The 11,230-nt window shown below is 37.5% G+C and overlaps 1 protein-coding gene, 1 long non-coding RNA gene and 1 pseudogene across 2 annotated transcripts; 2 read left to right on the forward strand and 1 right to left on the reverse strand.

The window, feature by feature from the left end:
* Positions 1-372: 372 nt before the first annotated feature.
* On the forward strand, positions 373-8,023 carry LOC114195474 (uncharacterized protein C57A10.07). Its single transcript, XM_028085960.2, has 3 exons — positions 373-1,241; positions 7,230-7,354; positions 7,555-8,023. The coding sequence occupies exons 1-3, from the start codon at positions 647-649 to the stop codon at positions 7,873-7,875; spliced, it is 1,041 nt and encodes a 346-aa protein (XP_027941761.1). The 5' UTR covers positions 373-646; the 3' UTR covers positions 7,876-8,023.
* Positions 4,545-5,707, reverse strand: LOC146884174 (uncharacterized; annotated as a pseudogene).
* Positions 8,024-8,749: 726 nt separating the features above from the next.
* Positions 8,750-10,756, forward strand: LOC146884175 (uncharacterized). The gene is made up of 3 exons (XR_014983953.1): positions 8,750-8,861; positions 8,961-9,044; positions 10,404-10,756. It is a non-coding gene; the product is annotated as an uncharacterized LOC146884175 (long non-coding RNA).
* The last annotated feature ends 474 nt before the right edge of the window (positions 10,757-11,230 follow it).

Raw genomic sequence — 11,230 nt, forward strand, 5'->3', positions numbered from 1 at the left:
TTCTATTTATACTAAAACCTTTTTAATATTAAAATAATCGAGTCTCACTATTTTTAAACCACTATCACTTCTAAAATACCATTGAGATTTTACAATATAACTCTTAATAAATTTTTAATTAATTTTATTACTATTATTATTATAAAAATGTGGAGGCAGTAAGTTTCCACTTATTTTGAGAAATAGTTTAATTATTTTATACATTCAAAAATTAAATTGATTTTTTATTTTTGTTAAGAATTAAATTCACCACTTCTTGTGTGAATGAAACTGTTCATTCTCCTGAAAAAATAGAGATTCCGAAACAGACAAAGACAGATCCTCCGATGTTGGATCTCTTTTGATCCTCTGCATTGCTCCCCATCGCAACTTCTTCTTCCTCGCACACTTCTGCAACAACAACTCTCTGCAATTTCATTCAACCAAACCAAAACTTTCAATTCTCCATTATCATAATTATTTTCTCTTATCCAACTCAGATCCTTCAATTCAATTCTCTTTGTGAATCATTAGAGCCTTCAAACGCCACATTTTCGCCACTCACTGCTCCATGTGACCTCTGTCATCGCTCTTGCTTCCACTGTGATCCAATGATTCCGTTGCTTAGCTTCACTTTCTTTCCCAAATCATAGAAAACCCCATTACAATGAGCAATTACTCTTTTGGATCTCAGGCGCCCAAGTCCTTTATCGCATACCCAAGAAGCGAATTCGACTTAGAATCAGGAACCGCCATAAAACGAACCCGAAAGCCCAAAATTTCGCCCTTTCACCCTATCAGAATGATAAAGTCATTTGGGAATCGATTGCACCACTACCTTAAGCTTCATCCTCTAAAGGGTCTCTTCTTAGCCTTGTCCTTTGTGTTCATACTTGTCATAATTTTCTCTTTTTATGGAACCCAATATAGGGTGCAACGTGGCTATGTAAAAGCTGAAACGAGTTCTGATGATTTCCCTTTCTCCAAGCTTCAAAACCTTGTGATGGTTGCTGGACATTCTGTTTATACTAGTAGTAGTTGTGGCAAAATTGACAAAGAGGATTCTTGGTTTTTGGAGTCTTATCAGAAGAATCCTGGCCAAGCTTCCACCTTTGTGACACACATTCTTCAAGGGATTGAAATTGCGGCAAAGGATGACTCTGCTTTGCTCCTGTTCAGCGGTGGAGAGACTCGGAGAGAAGCGGGACCTCGCAGCGAGGCGCAGAGTTACTGGGCTGTTGCGGATTCAAAAGGGTGGTTTGGTGAGTTATGGAACTTGCATTGTAGCATATTTTGTCTGATTGGTGAAATTAAATTCCTGCTCAGTGTTTATTGTTAGGGATTACAGGTTAGGAACAATTACCAAAGGAGAATGAATAGAATAGAATTGCCCGATTGTACTGTTTATGTTTGTCGTGTGTTTAGCACTGCTGCTTTGGGTTTGTAGTTTGTGGCTCTCAGGAAGATCAAACACTAGGTGCGAGATATTAATGTCCAAAAACAAATTATAAATTGATATGATAAGAGATAATTGAAGATGGTCGATTAAGTAGGGAATTAAGCTGGTCTTTGGTTGCCCTTATGCTACCCATGTATGTGAAAAAGAACATGTGAATTAGTAAATTGAATTTGTGATTTTCTTTATTTATAGTCATATTTTCTCATTAGCAACAAGATCATATCCCTTGGGAAGTGCTATAATTTTAAGAAAATATCATATTAATTTAGTAGAATTATTTTTCACATTTTCATGTTATAGAATATTTCTTTTAATGACAGTTTGGCCTCTCCAAGAGATGAGGCGCAGAACTTTCTTATGGGTATAAGATTGCATCAAGATTCATTCATAAATCTGTGCTTATTAAATCTAGTCTTGGATGTGCTTTTCAAGGACATCCAAAATATTATCCATCCCTAACTTCATGTGTTTTTTTTTTCGGATGACAGTCTTGATTGAGGGATGAAGGGAAATAGTTAACATTGGGCTTAAACTTTGGGCTCACACTTTGGAAACAAAGGGTTTTAGCTTACTAGGCATACACTAAAGTCTATGCATTTTAACTTCAACAAGAGAGCAGGAATCTGACCTGGAAGTAAAAATAAGAGATACTGTACAACAAGTTCATAAGTTTAAATATAACTAATTTGGCTGAGCAGTTGGTGAGTTAGTATAACTACACTAGCATTGGAGTTTGGCTCCTTCCAAAGAATCAAATAAAAAAAATATCTAGGACTAATATTACAAAAATGATAGAGAAATTTATGATATGTTACACTAAGGATACTAGCAAGAGGACCATAATATAGAAAAAGTTCGAGAGGTATTTGTGATTGCAGAGTATCTACCAGAGTTGAATGTGAGTTTTATAGTTTGTCCGTCAAGCTATACTAAATGGCAGTGAATACTGCGCTTTAAAGGGGTGACATGAAGGACAGGAAGGAGTCATGATGGATGTGAGGCCACTCAAGAAATAACAAGAGACAAAATTATTATATACAAGAGATTGGTATAACATTGATTGAGAAAAAGATGATAAATATCCAAAAAGTTTGTTTGGACACATGCAAAGAAGGCCATAAGAGCCAACAATTAAAATGGTAGATTTCATTTGTTTGCTAAAAAACCTGACCCGAAAAAGAAGCCAAACTCTTTTCTATTCCCCTAGGGTCCCCATTTGCAAATCAAACAAAACCAAAGAACTATCAGTCGCACATGCTCTCGTTATCGACAACACAAACAACCATCATTGTCATCCTCATCAACCATCTCAACATTGATGCTGTTGTCGCTGATGCTGGTTTCACCACCATCAGCCATCACAACACTTATGGTCATCTTGTGACCATCTTTTACTCTCGCATCAACATCATTGGTTGTTGCCTTCATTTCAATTGAGTTTTGTTCTGTATTTTTTCTTAATGCTTTCTTCAATTCTTGCTGCCAATTTGGAGTGTTTTGTCCTCTTCAGAATTTGAAGAAAAAAATGGCATCATTGAAGGTGGTTTAGGTCATGCCTCTAAAAGAGGAAGTGGCATCGGAGAAAAGACTAATCCTACATGGAGTCATTGGGTTTCAATTGATGAGACAACAAGAAATGTGAAGTGTAAATAATGTGATAAAGTATTGACAAGATAATTTATTATTGAAACTTCATTTAGCATGAACTTCAAAGGATATTGGAGCTTGTATAACAATACCTGAAGATGTTAAAAAATTAAGGTTGGGTTTTGTTTATTAGTTGCTGCAAAATTTGATTAAAAAGTCAAAATTCAAAGGATTTGAAAGGGGTAGTAGAATAGGTGATTCAGAGGAAGCCGGACAAAAGCTAAAGCAAGAAGAATAGGTTCATGACTCGTCAAGTATTCTCATGAAAGTGGAAGTGAGCAATCAAACTACTATCAATGCCATTTTCAAGAAAAGTGAGAGGGTGATGCTCGTCAAGAAATTGCCTTATTTTCTTACAACATTGCTATACTATTTAATTTAGCGAAGAGTAAAGTGTTCAAGAAGATGCTTGAGTTGGTTGCCAAACATGGTACTCGATTTAGGCCACAATCATAAAATTAGGGTGAAATATTTGAAGTAAGTAACAACTTTGGGCAGAACATAAACTGTTTTGCAAGAAAAAATGGGTGCACTATAATGACAGATGGATGGACTAATCAGAGGGGGACTATACAAATGAAAAAAATTCCAGGATGATGTGATGTCATGGAGGAGGTTGGGGAAGAGAGTGTGATTGAAATTATAACTGATAATGCAATAAATTACAAGGTAATTAGAGACTTGTTGATGCAAAAGAGAAAGAAGTTAAATTGGACACCTTGTGCAGTTCATTGCATGGATTTAATGTTGGAAGATTTTGAGAAGAAAATGTCACTCCATCAAGAGACAACACAAGTGGTAAAAAATCATAACCTACATCTATTCAAGAACTAGTCCTATTTGCTTATTGCACAAATTCACTGAAGGAACGGATTTGATAAGACTAGCCAATATTTGTTTTGTCACTTTTTATTTGACTTCGAGGTGCTTGATTGAGAATAAATGATTAGTTATTAGGATGTTCACATCCAAGAAAAGGCAATATAGTCAAGTTGTAAATACTATAGATGGAATGCTTGTGGAAATTTTGATATTGGATAAGGGATTTTGAAAGTTATTTTGAATTGCATGAGGGGTGCACTTTCCCTAATTAAGGGTTGTGCATGGCTAGGGACTAATTAATGAACAAAAAAAGTCAATGAAGTAAAAAGCCATGTTTTACGTGCATGGAATATTTTTTGAGCTTCTTAAGTGCTTTCGTGAAAGATTGTCATGGGATTCATTTATGAAGAAATGGATATTGTTAAAAAGGTGATCAAAGTCCCTTCAATGGAGTTGGTAAAAGGAATAATAACTAATTACCTTTTACTTGTTTGATTTTATAATTTATTTGTTTAAAATTATAGGGTAGTATAGCTAAGTAAGATAAAAATGAGTTAATCTCCAAAAAAAAAAGAGTCTATAATTCTAAAAGGGTAAATTAGAAAATCAAATGTATGTGAAAGGTAATTAGTTATTGTTACCTTTTACTAAATCCATTGAAAAGACTTTGTATCTTCTCTTTAGCAATATCAATTTCTTCGTAAAATAAATCCTATGGCTGGTTTTTCATCTAAATCCACCATGCGCAACATCTTAAGTAAGGGAAGAGCACCCCTCATGCAATTCAAACCAAAATTCCTTATCCAATATCAAATTTTCCACAAACTCTCCATCTCTAGTCTTATCAATTGACTAGATTTCCACTCCTTTGATGAGAACATCCTAATAAGAAAGCTTTTATTTTCATTCACGCATCCCAAAGTCAAAAAAGAAGTGGCAAAACAAGTATTGACAGGTCTTATCAAATTTGTCTCTTTAATAAATTTGTGCAACAAGGAAATAAGACTTTCTTGAATAGATGTACATTTGTGATTTTCTTACCACCGGCTATTGTTTCATGATGAAGTGGTATATTCTGCTCAAAATATTCCAACATTGAATCAATGCAATGGGGTGTCCAATATAACTTTTGTCTCTTTGCATTAACAATTCTCCAACTGCCTTGTAATTTGCTGTATTATCGATTACAATTTGGATCACATTCTCTTCCCCAACCTCTTCAACAACATCATCCTATAAATTTTTTAGTTGTCTTGCATATGTTAGAAGTGTCAATAGACTTAAAAAAGACAATCCCCTTTGGACTATTAACCAGAAAATTGAGTATAGTCCTTTTCCTCCTATCAATCCATTCGTTTGTCATTGTTGTGCATCCATATTTCTTCCAAAATGCTTTATGTTCTTCCAAGATCAGATTGGCCTTCTCAACCCTGTTGCTTCAAATATTTCACACCTTAATCTTATGGTATGATGGTGGCTTAAATCCGACACCATGATTGGCAACCAACTCAAGCCTCTTGAACTCTTTGCTCTTTGCCACATTAAATGGAATAGCATTGTTGTAGAAAAATAGAGCAATTTCTTTATATATGCATCCTCTCTTTGACTTTTCTTGAAAATGGAATTGATAGTAGTTTTAGTCCCCTTTTTCTTTAAAATATTTGACGACTCCTCACTCTCTTCTTGACTTAGTCTTTTTCTAGCATTTTCTGAATCACCCGTACTACTATCCCATTCAAATTCTTTAGATATTGATTTTTTAATCAAATTTTGCAGCAGCCCAGAAAGCACCTCCAACATTAACTTTTTAACATCTTCAGGAACTTATACATGCTCCAACTCCAACATCCTTTGAAGTCCATGTTAGATGATGATTCAATTGATAAATTCTACTGATAATACTTTCTCACGCTATTTACATTTCACATTTCTTGCTTTCCCATCAATAGAAACATAATGACTCCATGCAGGATCAGTTCTTGCTCAAATTCCACTACCTCTTCTAAGAGCATAACCTAAACCACTTTATGCCATTTTCTTTCTTCAAATTCTAAATGAGTACAACCACCAAAGATAAGGAGAAAAAAAAAACGAGAAGAAGAACTGAGTTTACAGCAACTGCAAGGGCAACGAGAGTAGCATAGGCAGCGAGGACAGAGAGCGCTGATGACAGTGAGGGTGGCGATCACAGGAGACCATGGTGAAGCATGTGCCTCGTGTGTCTTCTCCTCTGCTTGTGAGATGTGAAACACAACCCTAACAGAAAAAGGTATGAATATTGGGCTTTTTGGGTTTGGTCGGGTCAGTTTTAATAAAAATGGATCGTCAAACCCTAACATCACAACACCAAAAGATCGACACGATGCACGATCTCCAATCCAACAAGCAACCTCAAAGAATTGCCCGATCCAACCAGATTCTGATCCACCCTCCACGTCAGCTCGCTTGGGAGGTGCAAACTTGCAGGATCATGCAAGTTTGTGATTTTAGTCGCGAATTTAACAGCACTGATTTAGAGGTTCCTCTAATTGCTGACAAGGATGAAGGTGATGGAGATGACATTAATAATCGTTAGTGTTATCTGGAAGAGGATGACTATCCTGATTTTAATATGAATGTTTACCTTGAATAGTTTGTTTGTATTGGAAAATTATGAATTTTGTTGAGTAATTTTATAAATTGTGAACCTTTTTCAGTTGTGTTATGTATTGGATCTCACTATTTATGACTTATTATAAGTTATTATTTTTCTTGTCTATATTATTTTTAATGCATGCACAGGTTTATGAATATAGTATTTTCATATACTACAACTTTCACGAGTTGAGCAATTTGGTCTGAATAAATAGAAATAGTGCATGAATTAGGCTTGTAAATTTTAAAATCTAATGAGTTGACTTTATGAAAGCAACTTCAATATTGCAAACATTTGATTTTATTGGGTGAACTCATTCTATTTGAGTCCAACTTCTGCGATTTGAAAGCATAAAAAATCAAAGGGAATTTTTATTTGAATAGGAAAAGAAAGGAAGTGCAGTAAGGGACATTCGTATTGTAAAAAATGTTTCCCTGGCCTTGTTAATGATTTAGGAAGAGATACAAAACTGAAGTTTCAACGGCTTTTGTTCTGATTAATGGTTTGTGCCATGGACCTACAATGGATATAAAGTTAGCTTGATGAATTTCTCCTGCATCATTTTTGTGAGTTTTCTCAGGCTGCTGTTGATATGGATTTCACCATCTTTGAGCTTTAGCTTATATGCATATGCTTTTCAAATTAACTTTTATCAGAAATGATGTCATACTTTTGGGTTGTTTGTAGGTAAGGAAGAAAGTGTGAAATGGAGAGCACTGACAGAGGAGCATGCTCGTGACAGCTTTGAAAATCTTCTATTTAGTGTCTGTAGATTCCGGGAGCTTACTGGTTCCTATCCCCAAAATATAACTGTATGTAACTCTTTCTTATATGAAATGAAGCATTTCATTCCTTTATTGCATTGCAAGCTTTTACTGGTTAGATTCATTAGTTGCTTCCAAATGCTGATTTAACTGATCAAATATGTTACTCCTCCATTCTTTTCTGTCTTTAAAGGAACCAAAATATATAATAAAATGTTTCAATCTGATTTGTTGAATCTGGAAATCAGGTTGTAAGTTATGATTTCAAGGAAAAAAGATTTGCACATCTACATCGATCTGCTATTGGGTTTCCAGAGTCAAGGTTCTTCTATGCTGGTACTCCTGCTACATCAAATTCAAAAGCAGCTGCTCTAAAAGGTGAGGAATTGGTTAGAACTCAGTTCCAAAAAGACCCTTATGGCTGTCGAGGTTCACTTTATCACAAGAAACTAAAGCGTGACCCTTTTCATCGTTCAATTCCTTATCCCAATGGGTGCCCTGAAATTGAAGCTTTATTCAAATATTGTGGACCAAATCCTTATTCTGATGCACTTCCATGGACACAGTAAACATGACTCAACTTATACAATTGTATACTAACAAATACAGATATTAAACACAAATTACATTTGATTCCAGATTGGACTAAATTGTTGATAGATAATGTGAAGATTAAATTTTGTTGATGAGATATAATGACAGATTGTGTAGATCAAAGTGTTGCATGTTTGTGTGAGGAGATTTGTTGAAGTTATCAGTTACTCAAGACGGTTCAAAAACATATGTCCACGTTTCATGATCTGCAGTTTGATATGTTGCAATGTACATATCGAGGGAAATTTTGCTTATTTTATTTTCTTAATAATTCATCATGATTATTACTCATAAGAAATAGAAGGAATAGAAAACAAAAATTATTTGTTTTTTTATTACATATGAACCTTCTACATTTGAATATGTTATAAATGCACCTTTGTTTGCACTAGGATGGATGAAAATGGAAGGAAAAGAGGGGAAAAAGGAATGAAAAGTGAGGTTATTTTTAGATAATGAAAGTGAATATAACTGAGTTGAGATGAGTGAAAAGATTGTAGAAGCTGTGACTTATGAGTGAAAAAGAAAGAATTAAATTGTTTAATTTAATTATTTACTAAAATGGCTTTGAATTTATTGTTAAAGTTGATCTTAAAAAAATGTTATATATATATATATTAATTTTAAATCATAAGATTGCAAACTTAAGTGTATGAAATTTTCACAAAATATTTATGCATATTGATGAACCAAAAAATAAAATATAGAAAAGAGGTTTTTGAGTCGCCATTGTAAGGCCCCCTTTTTATTTCTGCCCTAACGTTAGTGGGCTGCCCTTGTAAGTGGGCCTAAGGGTTGGCCCAACGTATATAAACCCTGCTATGTTGCCCTAATCCCATCTCATACTCACTCTTTCAGAAAGCAGCCGTCAACTCTCTCACCAAAAAGAGCTCTGCTAGGGTTCGTTTCTTCATCTCGAACAAGTCCACTCAAGCTCCGTTTTTTTTATTTTCTGCTCCTTGTAAGTGATCCCCCAATCTCATGCCTTTTCCACGTAAGAGTTATTTTCTGTATTCCTTCACTTAAGGTTCCATAATAACGTTGTTCTGCTACTGTTCAGTCGTTCCGCCAGTTTTTTCCAGCCGTCTCTCGAACTGCCGTGCTCCAAGGTCCCGCGTCGAAGTTCTGTTAAGCCGCTTTCCAGGTACGGGAAGTTAGGGTTTTAGTTTCGAGTCATTATTCTGAACCGTGTATGAGTTGGTTGCTGATTTTATGGTGTGATATTTCGTTCTGATATGTAAGAGTGTATTGCATGAGTTGTTTGGATGAAGAACATGGCTGTGCAGTGAAGAACAATGGCGAGACCTGTTAATCTCGCCCAAGCGAGTCCATCTCGCCTAGGCGAGATGAAACAGGGAGCTCGCCTAAATTTTTTGCGCGAAAAGTCGCCCAGGCGGCTCGCTCAACTTTTGAGCGAGCAGGCAACTCGCCCAAGCGAGAGGGATCTCGCTTAAGCGAGATCCCGTGTTGCCCATGCCCTTGTTTTTGGCGCTCTCGCCTAGGCGAGGGGGAGGCTCGCCTGAGCGAGCACGTCTTGCCTGAGCGAGACCCCTCAGCCTGAGCGAGATGCTGGGCGAGACAGTGTTGTGATTTGGATGTTTGATGTTTCCCGAGTGATCCATGTTGGTTGAGTATGATTGTATGATGATGAACATGTATGTAATGGGGCATGAAGCATATTTTTGGCATGATTCATGAATTGTGGATGAATGGGTTGGTATGAGGCTTAGCGTGAGAAAAGAATGTGTGGTTTGAAATTAAAGGAACATGATATTGACATGAGACTAGGCCCCAGACTCATTGGGGTGGTGATGATCGAAGGTATGGATTTGAGATGTGATTGATATGAGGATTAAACTTCAAGGGTTGATATGAAATTGAAAAATATAATTCAATATTCTCTTATTGCTGAATTATAAACGTTAGTCCGTGTCAGCATGTAATTCCTTGGGGTCTCTAGGTGAGACCTCCGGGGTCGCGCTTCAGTGGTCGGGACGTAATTCCATGGCCCTGCTAGTGGGTGTTCATGGTGGTGCCCCATCTGTATAACTAGGTAAGGATTCAAGGTAAGGTTACATCCTGACGCTCCGAGGAGCCAGTTAGTCTCACTTAGAGCGGACTGACTCTTGTGGTGGGAGTAGCAGGAGGCCTGAAACTCACTAAGGGCTAACCTTGTGGTGGGAGAGATTTTGATTCATTGTAACACTGGTATCACATAGCTCAGGATCGAGCAGCTCAGGGTCGAGCAGGGGTATCCACCACAAGTGCAAGCATCCGCTGAATCCGACTGAGTTATACGTATCCGGATGAGTCGAGTCGAGTCGTAGTGTATTGAATGAAGAGTCATAACATGTTTGGTTGCTATGTGGATGAGATGATGAGAATATATTTGATTGCATGTTGAATATGTTGATTGGCTCTAGCTTACCCGTTTTGTTGCATGGTTGTGATGTATGTGGCTGTTCTTTCTTGCGATGATCATCGACTTGGTTGATGGGAGCAGATGGGCGAAGTTCTCGTGGTCAGCAGGGAAACGGTGATCCAGCAGCTTAGCCATCTGGGCTAGATCTCACGCTTCTTCTTTTCATGTTTTCTTTAGGGCTATGGCCCCTGTATTCGTAGTTGTTAGATTGTAAACTCTTAAGTAATCGGTTATCCTGCTTTTAGTTGGCATCGTGGTGTGCCTGGTTTTGTAGGGGTGACGTTATGAACCCCAGGACTGCATTGTTGATTTATCTCTGTGTGACGTTTCCTTTAATTTTATGTATATAAATTAAATGGGGCGTTACATTTATGGTATCAGAGCGGTCATTCCTTAGGTCTGTGGACTTGGATGTCTGCTTAGCTTTCTCTGTGTATCTTCTGAGTGTTCTTAGTTAAATTCTTGCCTTTATCGAACCTAACCAAGTGATTTTCTGTGTGCCAGTGGATTATGGCACCTCCTCGCCGAGCTTTGCAGTCATCCCAGGGAGACGTACCTGATATCGCCAGAGCTATAGAGGCGATGGTAGCAGCTATGACGCAGCAGAGTGCTGCGATGATGCAGCAGCACGAGGCATCTATGCAGCGACAGGCGGCGTCGCTTGAGCAGCAGCAGGCAGTGATGCAGCAGATGGAGGCTGCAAGGGTAGCTGCTGAGGATGCTCATCGCAGCATATGGAGGCCCTCCGCCAGTTGGAGGAGAACAGGGCGGCTGCCCCTGTGTTTGGCCCTGAACCACGACCTGCAGTCAGGGAGTGGAGCCTGGAGGACTTTCTGAAACACCACCCGACAAAGTTTGATGGGAAAACCAGTCCTGACGCCGCAGACCAGTGGCTGAAGGACCTAGAG

This window comes from Vigna unguiculata, chromosome 8 (genome assembly GCF_037176805.1).
Source record: "Vigna unguiculata cultivar grain cowpea cultivar isolate G323 ecotype 2 chromosome 8, ASM3717680v1, whole genome shotgun sequence".
NCBI lineage: Eukaryota > Viridiplantae > Streptophyta > Magnoliopsida > Fabales > Fabaceae > Vigna > Vigna unguiculata.